Source organism: Cygnus olor, chromosome 1 (genome assembly GCF_009769625.2).
Source record: "Cygnus olor isolate bCygOlo1 chromosome 1, bCygOlo1.pri.v2, whole genome shotgun sequence".
NCBI classification, from domain to species: domain Eukaryota; kingdom Metazoa; phylum Chordata; class Aves; order Anseriformes; family Anatidae; genus Cygnus; species Cygnus olor.
The window spans coordinates 48,538,131-48,556,872 of NC_049169.1; the positions used below are offsets into that span (position 1 = coordinate 48,538,131).

Consider the following 18,742-nt stretch of genomic DNA (forward strand, 5'->3'; position numbering starts at 1 on the left):
AGTGGGATGAACTTTTGAAGTAGTAGTTTTTATTCCTTCTGTCTAATGAAGCATTTATCCTTCTGTTTTCTTAAGGATTCTAAGTCTGATGGATTGACAACATCTACATCTACAGGTGGCTAACATTTTATTGTATTAATTTCTGAATTGTTTTGGGTTTTCTAAAGTTTTGTTCAGTGTAGCTTTTGGGTTGATGAAAAAGCAGTTTTGGTAAGCTAAAGACATAACATGATGAAATAGTTCAATTACTGAAAACAAGTAACAAACAAGTGCTTAAGACAGCTATAGAGTAGGGAAATGTTACAGAGGCTTCGGGTCTATGATTTGTAGAAGTGAGACAATTTTCCTAACTGTAAAAGCAGTTGTGTATTAATAGTTTTAAACTTATTTTAAATTGTTTCATGTATTCAAGCATTCAATTCAAGTCTTTTGCTGAGAAAAACCATGGCTGTATACATTTAAACTGTATCATTTGTCAGTGCTGGTTTATTCAGTGTTCTTCTGTACTCATTGCTAGGAAAGAGAACAGTGAATTTTGTTGTTTTAGTTGTTTTCCAGGCCAATAATTTTTGCACAATGTTTCTTTTCCTTGAGGTACTCATGGAATAAGGTTTTTCTAATGTACCCATGAGTATCCGATCATGATTAAAGAGCTTTTAATCACAGTTCAGGGCTCTGACTTCAGCACCATGTTACAGTGATCTGAAGGGCTATTTGTGACTGGTGAAAACCAATATGTACTTAATTTTGCATAGTACTCCACTAGTAACAGGTTCCACTGTCATGCTCATAGATATTTAACTTGAGTGAAGTCACTCACTTTATTAAGGTAATTGGATTAGCAAAGTGAACTTAGATTAATTTTTTATCTGCTGTGGTTTGATATTGATGTGAGTAACTGTATAACCTTGTCCTAGCAATTCTGGAAAGTAATACTGTTCTTTTTATGGAAATAGAATCATTAGAACGACAACTAGAAGAGATCCAAGTAGAAAATTTTAATATTAAGCAAATGAAAGACTTATTTGAGCAAAAAGCAGCACAACTGGCCACTGAAATTGTGGGTGAGTAATGAGGTCTGATTCTGTTCTCTTTTTATGTAGCTTGTGCAAGTGATCATTTATTCAACTTCCTTCTTAATTAGATCTTAAAGCAAAGTATGATGAAGAAATCAGCCTTCGGGAAGGTGCAGAACAGAAATTGACAAACCTAACACAAGAACTGCTGAAGGAGAGAAGTACAGTAGAAGACTTAAAGACAGAGCTGGTATTCATATCACACTATTAATGTTTTTATAACTTTCAAGTCAAGGGGGAATATACCTACCGTATAAAGACAGCTTTAAAGTAGACAAACTGTTGAAATTGCAGACATCTGATTGTGGGTTAAAAGGAAGTTCAGAACACCATTGTTTCTGCTTTTTTTCAGTGACTTAAATTTTCAACATTTTTCCGGTGTATATTAAAATTTACCATATGTTATGTTGTAGTCTGCTTGTGTGATGCTCCACATTTCAATAATTTTGCAGAGTATTACAGCTCTAGATATGTTACACAGCCCTGCACTTGGTGAATGCCATTGTTGACTTCAGGAGCTGTCTTTAGATCACACTTTTTCCATGAGGTGTTACGCTATGACTGTCGCTGGACAGCTGCATTCATAAGGAGTGTTCACAGACGTGCTCTGTGACATGGTGGCTAAAAGTCTGGCAGCTGTCATCTGTTAATGTTTTCCCTCTTGCTTTTGGCTGATGATACTGATATGCGTGTATTCCAAGATTTTGGCTCATGGTGACTTTTATAGATAGCCATGGCTTCTGGAAGTGATCTTCGTGACTCAGCAGCTGTGCTGCTTCCAAAGCAGTGGCTAAGGGACTTCATAACTTCTTGCTTGTCTTCCACTCAACCACTGCAAAGACTCTGGAGGACAGTAGGGTGGCGTTTATTACCCTTCTTCCCTGTAGTCAGCTGTCCTCAAGTGTCTACTGGTTCCTCTTGGCCATGACCAGCCACTGGACCTATCCATTCCTCTCTACCTGTTTAGTTTTATCTTCCTTTCTCCTTCTAAACTAAAAGAGGGTAAATTCAGGTCAGATATAAGGAAGAAATTCTTCACTCAGAGGGTGGTGAGGCACTGGCACAGGTTGCCCAGAGAAGCTGTGGATGCCCCATCCCTGGAGGTGTTCAAGGCCAGGCTGGATGGGGCTTTGGGCAGCCTGCTCTGGTGGCAGGTGTCCCTGCCCGTGGCAGGGGGTTGGAACTAGGGGATCCTTAAGGGTCCTTTCCAACCCAAACCATTCTATGATTGTACATTCCTACCCTTTTTCCTGTATCCATTCTTTATGAACTGCCAGCACTTTTCTCTTTCTTCAGTGCCCAGTATTGTCTTCCCTCTTCCTTCACTCCATCAGTCTTCTCTTGGAAGGACTTTATGGTGCTTTAGATGAAATTACCAGCAGATTTTACATATGGGTCTAGAGTGAAGTGTGTCTGATGGTGCCTTCAAACATCTCCTTCAGTTGCCTTTTTTTTTTGTCTGTTCTTGATGTTTTCTGAAATAGAAGTTCTTGAAGACAGAAACAATATCATTCTAGAAGTCTGGGTTGTAGTGGATTGTTATATGTCTCAGTCATGAGAGGGGCTTGTGTGTTTTACCGCAGTATAGCATATACAGTAATTTGTTCCATAGAGTAGTGGAATCAATATAACCTACTTCTCATGGAATTATGACTTCAGATAAATTTATTGCATGGATTGCTTGTCACTTCAGTGTTTTCTCCCAGTGAAGGTCTCCCTCCCGTACTTAGCCATTTACCTACTTGAAAATTATAGGAATTCAATCTTTGGGTCCTTATCCCTTTTTGTCAGATTTGGTTGATATCGGAAAACAAGTTCAAAATCTAGAAGGCAAGAACTGACAAGCAGCCATGAAATCCTGTTTCCTTTGGGAATGATACATACTTTCCTTTTTCTTTTTTAGTTCTAGCTGTAATACTGTGTATGTCACCTTGTCTATATCTTGGTTTGAAAGATTTTGAGAGATGAAATCTGATGCTGGAAGCATGTCTGCCAACATCATATTGCTCATTCCTACTTTTCTACTTTCCAGCTACAAAGGCCTGGCGTGGAAGATGTGGCTGTCCTGAAAAAGGAGCTGGTCCAAGTTCAGACGCTGATGGACAAAATGACTTTGGAGCGTGAGAGAGAATCTGAAAAGCTGAAAGATGAGTGCAAGCACTTACAGGCAGAGCAGGCGAACTCAGAGGTAATAGTCATACCAAAAGATGTGTGTGTTAACTTTGCTGTTATTTTTTCATATGAAAATGGGAAATAATTATAGTAATGAAAAATCTTCTTTCTTAATAGGATCTCTTCTAACTTATCTGAGAGACATGTTTATTCAATATTGACAGAATTATGGGATTTACTGTATTTACCCTCAAAACACCCCCATGCTTTTTGTTGCAAAACCTTTTATTGGCAGAAAAGTTATTACAAGAGCCTAATAGCAGAGCAAAAGACCTTCTGGTAGAGCTGTGTTCTTTCTACTTGGAGAGAGAAATAGAGCAGTACTTGTGTGATTCAGAGAAGTGTTTCTGATAGTGAGCTACACGTAGATAAAACAGTTACTGAAAATGATGGCTTTAGTTTAATATTAGAGTTGATGTGTTTGAAAATGGATGCTAGAGTGTTAAAATATATGAGAAGAATTATTAATACAAAGCAGATAATTTGAGGACATGTAATTATAGGACATGTAACTCTTAAGCTTACTGAAGGTTTTAAAAATCTCAATGGATATTATGTATATATATGATATATGGTTTTCATTTTTCTTTATCTACCTTTTACTATTGAATTTGGAAACCTTTCTACTGATAGTATTTATTGTAGATATATTTTGTGTGTAAGATACAAATCTCTTCCCCCTCCTTGCGAAAATCTACTACATAATAGCCTCCAAATGTTGCTTGTTAATCACTAGACGAGAAAGTGAGTGATTCCCAGGCCTAACCATGGCTTAAAGTCAAGATGGCAGTATGTCACTCATGGTCTGTTTCAGGCAACAGCACTGTAGTTTTCTTCCCTCTTTGCTGCAGTCTAAAGTAGAAAATACCTTGTTAGTTACTTTTAGTTAGTTACTTTTTTGTTAACATTTTTTTCTCCATAGTTCCTTGGGTTTAAAGCTTTTACATCCCATCTGTAAATCGGAACCTCACTGTTTATTTGAGTTGTGGAATATGCTGGTTTCTTCTCAGAATTACTTTCTGAAGGCTTGCTTCTGTTTTGGCTGAGTCAGTGGAAGAAGTCTTAAATTGCTGATGGGAGATTTGAAAGCATTTGTCCACTTCTGTTATTCATGTATATACAACTGATGAGAACTCTGTGTAGGATGCAAAACTACGTAGCTTTCCCATAGCAAATGTTTGTGTTTTTTTTTGTGTGTGTGTGTGTGTTTTTTGTTGTTGTTTGTATGCTTGTTTTTTCTTGGTTTTGGTTCCTCTGCTTTTCCAGTACTGAATGCTTCCATTTCCGTGCAGGCTAGAGTAAAAGCAATGCAAGAGCTCTGACTTGGATCTTTTAGGTGGAATCTTACTCCTCAAACTGTCCTGAGATAGAACCATCTCACATCTCTCCTAGCTAAGGCCTGCTTGATGTTGTTTACCATAAATAGTAAGGGAAATCTCTGATAGAGTTGTTGGCAAGAAATCCTGATAAAAATACACTGTCACCAAGAAGGCTTTGTCTAACATAATTTATTTATTCTGCAGAAGAATTCTCATGCTAGGTGTTGCATCTCACTAGTGGGTCGGTTGGTATAGCTTTACTAACTGTTGTTCCCCCACCACTGCAACAAGGCCAGCAAAACAATGCAGAATTATGGTCCCTGGTTAAATGGGTTCACTGCAGAATTCTGCAGCTTACATGAGGAAATGAGTAGAGTTGCTGTAGGACTTCTAGTATCCTCCATCCTGTTGAGACTTCTGAACATGAAGAATTCCTGACATCTTGTTATCCTGGGGTTTCACGTGTCCTAGATTTCAGAAATGCAATTTTGAATTTCTAGTTCTTAATTTTCACTGAAGAACTTCAGAAAAGCTCTGCCCTGTATTATTTTAAACTCCTTAGGGCTTTCCATCCTGCCTTCCGCTGAGCACTCCAACAGATATGCGGAGCTCCAGGAATTGTACAAGTGTACAGTATAGAACTAAATATGAATCTACCATTGTTTTCAAGTTAAAATTATGTGTGCCAAGAGCTTCATCATACATGAAAAAAGGAGTATCACAGTTGGAGTTATGAATATGATGTGGTTATGTGGCCTTGTAAGTTGCTGCATAATTGTAATTTGGTTTTAACTGTGAGATCCCACAACTATGCTGCAGAATTTAAATTTCTTTTCAAAATACAGTCTTTGTACTCTCTTGTGGTTTTGGATATTGTAGTTAGTTTTCATGTGAAGATAAAATGACATAGTGACATAGGCGTAATGAAAATCTATCATCTTGAAACACTCACAGCAACATGAATTGTTCCTGTTTCCTCAAATTAGGTATGTTTTTCTGACATAACTAGCCATTTTAAAATTTAGCTTTAACGTGCAGCTTTTAACGGGAAAAAAGACAAACGAAGAAGGCTTTTCAGTCCTGATGGGAGTAATGGCAAATGGAAGAGAAGGCTGCATGAGAACCGTGGCTGCTCCCAGAAGAACAGCCTAAGAAGTCTTAGATGTAATGGAAGGTTTATAAACTACAGTGCAGTAATTATAAATTGTGTACCTATGTAGTATCATCAGTATGAGTTGCTACATGAAAGAATATGGTATGCAGGGGCAGTCTGTTTCTTCTCAGAAAAGTTACTGTCTTCTCTGCTTAATTCAACATATGACAACAGTAGCCTAAGGCATAGGTAGCCAGACATATTCAAAATAAAAGCTTTTCTGTCAATGCAAAGTGTCAGTAGGTTACACTTTAAAAAAACAAAACCAAACTGAGGTCATAGTGGTGAAAACTTCTCTACTTTAAAACAAACAAACAAACAAACAAAAACACATCTTTGAAAAGTATTAGCCATAAGAAGACAAGAAGTGGAAATTCTTTGTTGGTCAGAATTAGTGCAGTTCTGTCCATAAAAGTTTGGCTGTGTTACACCTCAGCTTTGCTCTTTAAGTCAACTTCAAGGCTGAAAGAGTAAAATGGTTCTTGGGTCATCCTTGGCCATTTTGCTGGGATGACTGAGACAACGTATATTAATATTGGTTTCCAAAGTGACGCTTCTTTAAAATAAGATAGATTCATAGTCTGGGTGAAGAGAGTAACAGAGGTCTTCCTAACTCTATATTAGCATCATAAATGCTACAGGAAAGGGAGAACATGAAGAATAGCGTAGCTCTGCAGTTGTCACCTAGAAGTTTTCATTATTGTCCTTTCCTTTTGTTGGGTGTTACACCCTTATTTCAGAGTTGCACCTGAAACTCTGGTGTCTGATTATCTATCTCAGAAGAACATTCATTCTGAGGTATTCCTTCCATGTATAGATTCACTGTAGGGAATCCTGTATAATGAACACATTATGAAAACAACTGCACTGCTGTAGAGCTAAGCATTTTTATGAATCTCTGCAGATTGGGATTTGTTTCAGTATCTGATAAATGTTCCTACAGATTGTTATGTTGAATGTCTAGGTTATTAAACAGGATTAGTAGATTAAGTTATGGAAAAATTTGATAAAGCCAGGACTGTTTTTTTTTTTTTTCCTTCTTTCTTTCTTTTTTAAACTAAGCATGGGCATTAAACCCAGCAATATTTGACAACAAATTTGAGGAAGCTTATCTGCTAACAGCTTTTGTCACTGCTTATTTCCATCTTTCATCCATCCATTTTATTTTTTTTCTGCTTTCTAATGGAGACACTTAAATTTGAGGTAACTTTTTTTGAAAACTTCTTATTGTTACGTTAGTTTTCTGTCTTACCAAGATAATTTTAGGAGGTTGTTAAAGAGGTGAGTTCCTATTTGCTTATTGTTCTATTGCTTATTTGTTCATTAATCATATAGACACATCAACCAGACAGTATCTGGAATGAATACTCATCCATGATATATTCCCATTTTAAGAATGAAATATGGGACAGCTCTTTGATTTATACTTGAGAGAAATGTATCTTAATGCATATAAATTATGGTTCTAGTTTGAATGGTTGCAGTGGTAACCTTAGCAAGCTTCTGCATATTTTCTGCACCATCTTCTCTCAGTGGTGAAAACTGCTTTCTAAGAACATCCCGGAGTGTTTGTCTGCCTAAGATGTTTGTCTGAGATATTTGATATTTGAGATATATGTCTAAGATATTTGTCTGCCCAGGATACATTTTAACTAACAGCTGTTTAATGAAACAGCCTTGTAAAGCACAGGATTACAGAAACTCAGTATTAATAATGATAAGTAGCCACACAATAAATGTGTTCATATCTTCTCTTTGGTCTTCATTTTTATGTAGGAAGGTTGTGATATGTTTGTTGTCTACTACTTCTGATTTTCTACTTTAGTTCATTCTTGAATTCAGCATTTATACCTTTGTGCTTAATCTGTGGTTGTGAGAACAGTAGGAAAAAAAATGAAGGTCATTGAAATAACGTATTTAAAGTGAGTGGATTCATATAGAACATTTCATTTTCTGTATTACAAATATTCAAGGAAACTTCATTGGTGTGTTTGTCAAAAAGAAGCTGAGCGTTAACAGCAAGTACATGTCAACTGCTAGCTTCTGGTAGTGTGCTACAAATATGTTTTAATTAGGTAACTCAGTATTCATTAACCTTCTGTAAAAACAATTACCTATTCTGTCCAGCATAAGGATCAGATTTTACTTTTTAAAATTATATATGGAGAGATCCCACTTTTGAAAGAATCCTTTTTTTTTCTTTTTCTTTTACTATTTTTTACAAGTTCTCTGATATCTGCAGAAGGAATAGTCACAGGGTGACTGAAATACACGATATTATTTCCCATTAAATCGAGCACGACATGCTTTAGGGCAGCTTTTGTTACTTATCTAAAGTGCTTTTTTGTTTGTTTTCCTTACTGTATACAAATACTATGTGGTCATTGATATATTCTGTTTTGTACCAATCCTGTTTGATAGGGTAGTATTTGTTATCCCGATTATGCTGACCTGCAAGGTCGATGTATCCAAAAGTCATACACCAAGTTTGCATCAGATGCCAGACTTGAAGTTTCTAGTGCCTTTTCCAATGCTTTATCCTTATGAGGCAGACAAAGGTTTTGGTAGTATAACCCCAATGACTTGGGGGGGGGCTTCACCTCGAGCTAGAACTGTGATAATGATTAATGGATAATCTGTTGTGATTTTCAGTGCTTGTGGGCCCAACATGGTGTTTTCTATTGGGGCAAATTTTTGTCTTCTGAAATAGGATATGAATTAATCTTTACTGGGAAATTATGCTCATTGGTACTTCTGTAGCTGATGGTGCTCTGAGATGAGTTTGCAGGTGTTTTTCCCCCCCTTCCCTTTCCCTGTTTATGTGTATACAAAATGCTTTTTATTTTGCTACCAGACATATTGCTTCAGTTTGAGTTATGCACAACTTTGCTTTAAATGTGGATTTTCTATTTGTCTGTTCAGGCTACCATTAATCAGTTAAGAGCTGAACTTGCCAAAGGACCGCAGGAGGTAGCTGTGTATGTTCAGGAGCTGCAAAAACTTCAAAGTTCAGTCAAGGAGCTAGAACAGAAAAACCAGGTGAGAATACTGTTATTTCCTATGCTTGTCAGTTCACATTAAAATGGAAACATACTACACATTGCCTTGGGAAGTGTTGAAGACTGTAACAAAACACTTATTGGTGTTGCAGAAGTTGAGAATTCCTTTACCATTTTGCCTAACATATGAAGAATATTGTAATGTACAAGCAAACAATGTTTTTTTCATGATCACCAATACATTTCAACTTAGCTCCTCAGGGTTGTTGTGTTTGCAGGTTTCTAACTGCTGTAGTTTACGCAGCATTGCCATCTCACACATTAGAAGAATAAAGCTATACCCATCAAAATACTGCGATGTTTCCCTAAAAATCAAAAGTCAGAAGGCATTTTGGGATATCGTTGTTTGTCTTACACTTTCTTTGCTTTTATACCAGTGTTGTATTTTCTGACCTTTTGTTAGAGTCATGAATGGTGGAAAATTGAAATAAACTCCTGAAGCTTTTTAGCTGATAAGTACTTCTTGAGAGCTTTTATCAAAGCCCTGTGAGCTTGCTGCATTTTGTATTTGCATTAAGAAAGCATGTGTTGTTAGGTAATACATAGAGGTAAGGAAAGAAAGGAGACAAGGAGAAAGATGCATATTGGTTATTGGGTAATAAATAGAGGTAAGGAAAGAAAGGAGATGATGAGAAAGATGTATATTGGTTATTGTTGTGCGTGTATATATAACACTATATGTGTACTGTGAACGTTACATTTGTATTTAGCAGCAACATTGTCAATCTTGGGGAAAAAATGGAAAGGACAGGGACCAAGCAGTGTATACTTAAAGTAATTTAATATTTAAAAAGCATTTACAAAGATATAATAGGGTCCAATTTGGTAAATTAAACTTGCCTTTGGTAGTATGACTCTTGTTTTGGCTCATAAAATAAAGTGTAGAACTGAGATGGTGAGAATTATCATGCTGTTCTTTCCACAGACCAGCAACACTGAATAAAGCTTTTGGCAAAATTATTGCTATAAAGCACAGGGCACTTGCCTGAATGTATTGCTGTCGTATTTACAGCATGAAGTGAAACAGGTCGATGAATAAGATTACCATACTTTAAGAGAGTTTCCTCTGCCATGTCAGGTTAACTCCAAATACCACTTGAGGAACAGAAAGAGCAGAAGTGGCAGTGAGCTACTTTTCTTGTTTCAGTGACTTAAAGCAGTTTACAGCCACCTCTTTATGCAGCTTATGGTATGTTAACCAAGGAATCTTGGCCTTGGAGGAGTTGGACCTAGAGTTGGAAAAGGTAGGACTAGCTTCCCAAACAACAGAAATTGCTCCACCTTCAGTGTGTGCTCCTTGAAGAAGCTGTCAGAAAGGCAAGACATGCTATTAGTTGCATGCATACATGACATTTTGCTGTGTACATCCTGGTATAATTTCATTCTAGTGCAGGAAGATATTTCTGTGCATTGATGCAGAGTTTTCCAAGATCATGTACAACTCAAGTAAGCAAGCTGTTTCTTGTATTTCCGGGAGCTATACTGAGAAGAGCAGATGACAAGTACAGATCAGTTTTCTGAGACCAGTAGGAATTGACTTCCCTTCATTTATAAAACTCTGTAATTATGGGGCTTGGCCTGCTTTGCACTGCCAGGCAATGCTTTGGAGGCCAGTAATGGCCTGTAGCCCAGAGGAGACCTGATGTGAAAAAACAGCATCTCCCCTGAAGTATAAGACTGGCTATAATTTCCAACCCATTGCATGTGGGGTTTTTTTGTTTTCTTTCAGGAAATTTTTGATGCATTATCTACATGGAAAAATGCTTAGTTTCCAACCTTCTACTGACATAACTGTTCTGAAATTCAGCTGGTTACCACAGTGTTCATTCTTTAATGCCTAACCATTGTGACTACACAGTTTGTGTTACATTCTTTTTGCATGTTTCCATGGAGCAATATAAAAGAAGGGATCAGAGTTGTGTTTCAGCTTATATCTTGTGAGCTTCGAAGGCTCAGGGCTTTGTTGCAGGCTGGAACACACTGACAATCCCTTTTTCTTTTCTGTGGAAATGAAACCCAAGCCATGGGGAAGAGAATGTGATACATGCCTTTTTTAAAATCTGGGATGCAGCTGGGACATGCATCCAAGCAGGAAATGCTACTGAGTTCCCTGATAAAACCTGAATGATGATACATACATTGGCAGCTCTGTGGCCTCGAGTTTACTTGTGGGCTCCAGACACGAACAGAGGTAGAAGACTGTCAGACAAACACAGCTCTTCTCTTGAGAAAGCAGCAGTAACTGTTTGTGGCTTTGTCAGGCTATTTGTGACTGCAGAAGGTGTTCAGCTTTCAGGGGCAGAGGCTCTGAGTTGCAGCTTGTTGACTCAACCTTGCAGCTTTAAACATGAATATTCACTGTTGTGGTGCTCACCAGAGCAGGGAGAAGAGAAGCGCCAAATACAGGGCATCATCTTGAACCATGTGTAGCTGCTGCTCTTGGCTGTCCTTTGAATAACTTGTAATGAGGTGATGAAGAAGCTTTGCTTCTCTTTTGTTTTAAGTAAGGTCCATGAAAGCTTCCCAAAGTCTCATACTGCTTCAAGACAATGTTGGTTGTTCCTTTTTTTTTTTTTTATTTACCTCCCAACTTTACTTGAAAATTTGTGTGCTCTGCACTGACTCATGATGAAGTTGCTCACAGCAGTTCTACATTTGACATGTGGATCTAATTATGAAGTATTAGTAATACTAATATCTTTTTTCTAACTTGTCCAGTTCTGATGAAAAAGCTACTGTGGTGTGTTAGTATTTTGGGAACATGATTCAGCATAAACGTTAATGATCCTGGCTGGCCATTTCTTGTTAATGAAAAGGGAATTGCAACTTTATTTTAGATTCAGAGTGTGAAAGCAGTAGGAGCCTTGTCACTGACTTCAGGAGGGTAAAGGTGACAAATGACCTCATTATGTCCTTGAAGTTTTCTATTACTTCTTGTTTTATACATTTATATATGCCTGTACAAAAACTTCTACATACCTGTAACAGCAACAACTTGTTTTGTTTTTCAAGAAACACTTTACAATACACTACTTCAGGGATACAGCATAGTGGATAAACTTTAGTCTCAAGACAGAATTTTTGGATGAACCATATGCTTTAGAAAGTATATATTTTTAAATGGACACTTAAGGTATTAAATGTATTTATTCTCACATGGGTTGCTAGACTGCTAGAGTTGTCATTTTAAAGATTTATTGCTGTTTTCTAATGTTTCTTTTAAAAAAGATACTCCCTTTTATCACTAGTGTAAAATAAAAGTACTGATATGTGGTTTCTAATGGCTGATATAGCTGTCATTGGTTAAAATCTGTAAAGAACAGATTCAACTTATTTGGATAATGCCCTTTTTTTTTTTTGGCAAAACAGATTTCATCCCTGGATACTTTGTGGAAGTGTGCTTTTAAGATGTTCAGCATAGCCAGAATTACAGCTCTGTCTGTCTTCTCTTGGAACAGTGTTGCTCCAGAGTTGCAGAACTGTCTGAAGTTTTCATGCATAAGATTGACCTCAGTGTTGGCATTTTTTCAAGCTGACTTGTTAGAAATATTCTTTCTTTTTCTGTGCTTTAACTGAAAGGGTCACTAGAGAATGTAGTAGTCATTGAAACTGCAGGAAGAACACAAGCATTTGAAAGGTGTGCATAGTAATGCTCCTCTGAGATACTGCAGTATCTTACTAATATCTAAATGGAACTTGCTAACACATTTCAAGAAGACAGAATGAATTACCCAAGCTGGGTAGTGACCAGGGCCTCCTTGCAATTGCATTTCTGTGCTTCAGAAAATTCCAGTGGAAGATTGAAATGGTTCTCATGGCTTCTTTGTCATGCTTGGAGATCTCTGAAATTGAAGTTAATGCTTAACCTAAGCTTGGGAGAAAACATAAACTTTTTGAATTATATATTGTCCATTAAGATACTTAATTTCTATCTGAACATAGTTTTGATTAGGTCATGAAAAATTGGTTAAAAAAACAATGTAATAGCTGAAAGTTATCTATAAATATATATATATATATGTATATATATATATATTTGGCGTGTGTCAATGTGTGTTTTCTCCAAGCAAATACAGTTGTAATAGCCTGCAATTTGAATTTTCTGGGAAAGCAAATTATTTTTCAGGATACGTGAACAGAGCATGTATGGTGTTCTCAGTAAGAGGAGGTGGATTTATGTGAGAATTTGAAAACCAATACAATCAGGTGAAATTCTAGGCATTATGGGCTCCAGAATTAACTTCTGTAATATGAAATAGAGATCAGAATTTCCTTTAATGAGATTTTTGAGAGAGTTCTTTGCTGTTCTGCATCGGCACTTGAGAAGACATTTGTATAATGTATTGAACGGGTATAAGCAGAATTGCAATTGAACTGCTCTGTAACTTTGTTTGTAGAGCCTGAGCGAGAAGCTGCTGAAGAAAGAGCAGGAATACAGCCAGCTAGAAGAAAAACATGATGAGATATCTGTGAGTAAAAAGAATGTGCAGGCAAGCTTTCACCAGAAGGACCTGGACTGCCAACAGCTTCAGGCAAAGCTGTCTGCATCTGAAGCCTCGATACAGAGATTACAGACAGAGCTAGGTGAGAAGGGAGAGGCAAGCCAGAAGCTTAAAGAAGAATTGTCCGAAGTAGAGACAAAGTACCAGCATCTCAAGGCAGAATGCAAACAGCTCCAGCAGCAGAGGGAAGAAAAAGAACAGTATGGCCTGCAGCTCCAGAGCGAGCTCAGTCAGGTAAGGTCATTAAACCTCCCAGACCATCATCCTATTAGGACTGTTCCTTAAACCATACCATTGGGTTTTATTAGTTGTGCTTTTCCTTGTTGAAGGGGAGTGCACAAGTAGCTAACTGGTATTTCAATAAATCACTTCTTCTTAGAGAATTAAGTAGAAAACAGGCAAAAAGAAGAGTCTGTGATATGAGTGCTGAAAGCCTTTGCTGTTTGTATGTCATACGAATCCTTTTCATAGGCCCAAACGCTCATCAAGGGCAAATGAACACAGTTGTAGCCCCTGTGGCACAGTCAAACTCAATGAGATCTACAATTCCAACTGTGTTTCTACGTTTTTACTTCTGGGAATACTAATATAACATCTAGATATCTGTAGTATAATTCACCTTTTTCTGAAGGGGAAACTGGATTTCTGTTCTAGTTCTGTTCTAATTACCTGTCTTTACACAAATAGCTTTCAGTTTTGAAGATGTAGCTTATTTCTTGTGTTCTGAGAATTTACAAGACTCTCTTGAATATGAATAAATAAGATTTTATTTATTTAGTGAAACAGATTTCTTGTTCATTCTCCTTCTCTTATGGTGTTAAATGAACTCTTCCTTCATCCTCCATCTTTTTCCCTCTGCTTTTTTTTGTTGATGAAAAAGGCATAAAATTCCCTGAAATAAGGGGTGTATTGTCAAATGAGAATGCAGCCCAGAATATTGAGTTTCCATGGAAAATATGGTAATGGGCAACTCCTAAGAAGTCAGCAAGATTATTTATTTTGGTTCAGTAATATAGCTGAATCTCTAAGGAGTCGAGGCTATGAAAAAAAATCAGGTAGAGTATCAGAAGTAGTAAGATTACTACTTGAAGTCAAACTACTCCATAGGAAGTGTGAAAAAAGTGAAAGTCCTCTTTTTACATTAGAACTGAACAATTGCTTGATTTGTTTTAAAATTGAATAGTGAATGTAGTAGAGAATACTTAGTGTGAAGAGCAGGGATAATAAGGTCTTAATGTTGCTTCCCTTGCACCTATCCACCAACACATTCTCTTTATGTTGTCTGTGGCTATGAGAACGCCCAGAACAGTCATGCCTCCACTATCTGCATATTCTTCTGCTGTGTACGATGAGTTATGGAAGCAAGACTTTCATACAACATTGAGCATGCTGACTTTTGAGGCTGCCTTCACTCTGTTTTATCTAGTGTCTTGGGGAGTAGTACATTAGACTGAAGAAAATTTGCACATCAGGAGTCATGTTCAGTTCTAAGATAGAATTGTTTATTTTTATTTTTTTAGGATGAAGCACTTCATTTTAAACTTTTGCTATAACTTTGTTACTTTCAAGTGAGTGTTTCTTAGTTTTCAGTCGTTTGTCAAAGTTGCAAGCTCTGCATGTATAGTTTATTTTTCAAGAAAATAAACTATACAGAACTTCATTTATCTATTTATGACATCCCCAAAATGTCTTTCCTTCTCCCATCAGTCTTTTTTTGGTGGGAGAAGGGAGAGAGAGCTGTATTCTGCTTAGTCATCTGCTTAGGAATCTTCGTTGGTAAAACTGCCTCAGTCTGTCTAGGCAACACATATGCAAGCTTCAGAAGCAAATAAAAAAATTAGTGTTGAAATCTGGCTTCAGATTGTTAGGGCATTTGGAGAGGGATTTTTGAGGTGGGCAGATGAAGAAAGATTGTGAATGATGCATGGCTGAATGAATTCCTCTGAAAGGAAATGCAGGCCTCGCACGTTCTCTGGGGATACCACTGGGAAGGAAGTCAGTCTAAGAATGAAAACCCGAACAAGCTGCTGGATCTCAGGGTGTGATTTAGAACTGTGCTGTAAAAGAACAGTTGTGGAAAGAAGCCATTCACACATTCATTTTACATAGTGTAAAATCAGGATTGAAACCAAGCAAAATTTTTTTTCTCTGTCCCTCCAAACAAGTAACTACTATGATGGAGAAAATAAATTTTTCTTATTTGTTCACATATTACTTCAGTGGAATTACTTTTTACAGATGTAGTCTAATAGCTTATGTTGTCACAGTGAAATGCTTTTTATGAAGACAGAGGTATTTAGTCAAACCACGTTTTCAAAGAATCTGCTGTCTTCTCAAAAATCCATTAGATAGATGCAGGTCCTGGTACCGATGTACTTCTGCAAAGTGCTAACCTGCCTAACTGCTGTTCTAGCCAGCAGCTGGGATTCTCTAAATGTTACCAATTTTTATCCCACAGTTTTCATTGAGCAATTGTCATTGCTCACAGGCTTTCTGTCTTAAGTAATAGTAAGAAAGCTGATACATATTCAAGAAAAGCAGACTTGTATTTTGATTCTTTGAGTAACAGGAAGAGGTGAGATGCATTTTTTTTTTTGTTCTGAAGAGATGGAATAGTTTTTCAGTTTTATGTGCCCCTTTCTGAGTGCTGATTTTAGAATTTGGGTGACCTGATGGAAGTGATCTTCACAATGGAAGGAAGCTCTGATGATGGCGTTGGTTCCAGCACTGGGATGGGAAGAGGCTCGCACAGGCTTTTGCAAATTTATTTTTTTGTTAAACTAAACCAGAATATCACATAGCATAAGTATTTTGCGTAAGTGTTTCACAAAGGGGAAAAATGACAAGACTTTATGGGTTTCATAAATGACTTGCTAGACAAGTTATTAGTGGTTAATGGCTGTTATCTTTTTTTGAGGTCATAACTTGCATACATGGCCAGTAACAATTTAAAACACACAGTAGCATCTGTAACTTAACATTCATCTGTTAACTTATTGACTGATTGCAAGTTATTTCTTAGTGTACCTACAGTAAAAGTGACTTTTGTAGAATGTTGTTTGCTGATTTCCTCCTTTCCAAATATTTTCTCTCTCAGTATCAGCATAATCGTGAACTCTGTAGCCATCTCATTGCACATTTTCTTTGATAGATGTTTTTTCCTTTGCTCTTGTTCATATTTTTAGTGAGGAAGTATTGATAATTCAGCAATTCCTGCAGAAAAAGACAAATGTTCTTGATTACCGGTATGGTCTCTTTCCATGCCCTGTCCTCTCTCTTTTTCTGCCTCTCATAACTGTGCAGTCACAGTTGGGAATCAGCATCTCAGCCACATGCCAAACAGCTTTTCATTTGCAGTGTTGGTGGTTGTGGACGTATAAACAAATTTGTCTCTCTGTCTCCATCCCCTGTAACTTTTGCACTGTTTGATAACCTCAGCCAATTTTGACAGATGGTGCAAAGGTCTTCAGCATTAGGTTCTTCAGTGTTAAATCCTTGTGGAAACTAACAGCTGAGTGAAGGAGGGAGACTTATGTTCGTGTCTCACCCCCTCCATGCCTGGCGGGAGATTTAACGTTACCAAAAGCCCTGTTCCCTTTTTCTATCCCACCAGGCAGCCAGCTGGTGTGCATATACGGCCAGCCAGTCAACAAGTGGTAGCTTGCAGCGAGCAACAAGGTCGTGCTGCCTTTTGCCTAGGTATTAGTAAGAATTTGAGGTAGGCATGAAAAGGGCTTAGGAATATCAGAGGGAGGGCCTAGAGGTAAAAGGTGAATGGTACAAAGGTCTTGGACATAAATTAATAGGAAAACAAGCTTCATTAATCCTGACAGCTTGTAGAAACTTCTTGCTGTGCTGTAGGGTCTGATTCACTCCTTGTTTTTGCATTAAGTTGAAAGTTCATTTGTGTATCCATAAATTTGTTAATGTGGAAGTAGGTAGGAGATAACCCAAAGGGAGAAAAAATTGATTTTATGGAGCAAGCTTTTTATAACAGTAAATTGTATAAGGCCATTCTTGCACTTTAAAGATGGTGCAGTACTGCTTTTGGTGACCCCCAAAATTACAAGGGAGATTATTTTCAGCTGGAAGAGCACTTCCCCTTCTTACCCTCTGCTGCTAGGAAGTGCTGGAATATAAGCCACCCAAGTTACTGTGTAGCCTACAGTGAAGGTTCACGCATGTCTTCTCATCAGAGAATGAATGCCATCGATGTGCCTAACAACTCTTACTAGTCTAGCAATGCAGAACTGTGTGTTGTTGGAGCCAGTGCAGCAGGTAAAGACACAGCGTTTCTGCCACTGGATCTACATGGCTGAGATGTAAGATGAGATCGCTCTAAGCATTACTGTTTTCCTTGATAGTATTAGAAGGATTACCCTATTTGTTTTTCTGTTAAATCTCTGTAGCTCATATGGAAGGGCTTTTGTAGATAAATGAGGAATTTTCTGGGCCCCCCTTACCTACTGCTTTGAATATTTGTTTATGCTTGTGTAGTTGATGCTGTTCTATAATGTGACTTATGCTTCTGACGAATATGATATACATGCATGAATTCAGGAGTTCATGTAGTTATTTTAATCTGAGTAATGAAAATTTATTTCAAACATAGCCAACAGTCCTGTATTTTAGACTGACTTTGTGCCAAAGAATGACTGAAAAAATGGATTTTTTTTTTTGCAGTTGCACAGTAAACTTCTAGAAACTGAGCGCCAGCTAGGGGAGGCACATGGGCGGCTTAAGGAACAGAGGCAGCTCTCCAGTGAAAAGTTAATGGACAAAGAACAGCAGGTGGCTGATCTGCAATTAAAGCTTTCTCGTGCTGAAGAGCAGGTAGGACATTTTCTGCAGGCTCTGATTTATATACTGTTTCTGATAATAGCCTTTATATACTCATGTTATTTTGTTGCGGTTTATAAAATGTGTCCTTATGAGAATTTCATTCGACTAATATTGTTGAAATTTTACAGTGAAATTGTGAATATCTGCCTAAATATCGTTTGTATTACAGATTTTGTACGGCTAAATGCTCGTCTCATGCATGTATGTTCATGTTGCTTTAGAGGTGAATGAAAGGTTTTCCTTTTGCGTTTATGAGCTTTGTGTAAGGATTCTATGAAAGATGTAGGTGCACCTGAGCCCATATGAGTAATGTTTTCTGTATAGATGCTGTGGGATGAAACCCAAAACCAAATGATAACCATTGGTAGTTAATAAACTGTGTGGGGTGGATGGGTAGAACTTGCTTGTTTTATTAATTTTCATTTATTTTAACGAACGTCTTGTATATGTTGCTGATTTTCTGCTACCTCTATGGGGATTGGCCAAATATGTGAGTGGTATGTTGTCAAAGCTTTAAAGCTTTTCTGTAGCTAATTTGTAAAGCCTTGAACAGTATAAAAGTGGAAATGCTACTAAACTGAAGTTTCTACTAAAACTGCTAATAATAATAATAATGCTG

General features: G+C 37.4%; 1 protein-coding gene across 3 annotated transcripts in view; it reads left to right on the forward strand.

Moving 5' to 3' along the window:
• The window catches only part of EEA1 (early endosome antigen 1), a 73,192-nt gene that overhangs the window by 25,685 nt on the left and 28,765 nt on the right, over positions 1 to 18,742 (forward strand). For all 3 annotated transcript variants that reach the window (XM_040557582.1, XM_040557593.1, XM_040557600.1), the window contains 7 exons: positions 76 to 115; positions 957 to 1,064; positions 1,145 to 1,266; positions 3,109 to 3,264; positions 8,643 to 8,759; positions 13,177 to 13,515; positions 17,965 to 18,114. In XM_040557582.1, the coding sequence (XP_040413516.1) occupies positions 76 to 115; positions 957 to 1,064; positions 1,145 to 1,266; positions 3,109 to 3,264; positions 8,643 to 8,759; positions 13,177 to 13,515; positions 17,965 to 18,114 (1,032 nt within the window). The remainder of the gene's footprint in view (positions 1 to 75; positions 116 to 956; positions 1,065 to 1,144; positions 1,267 to 3,108; positions 3,265 to 8,642; positions 8,760 to 13,176; positions 13,516 to 17,964; positions 18,115 to 18,742) is intronic.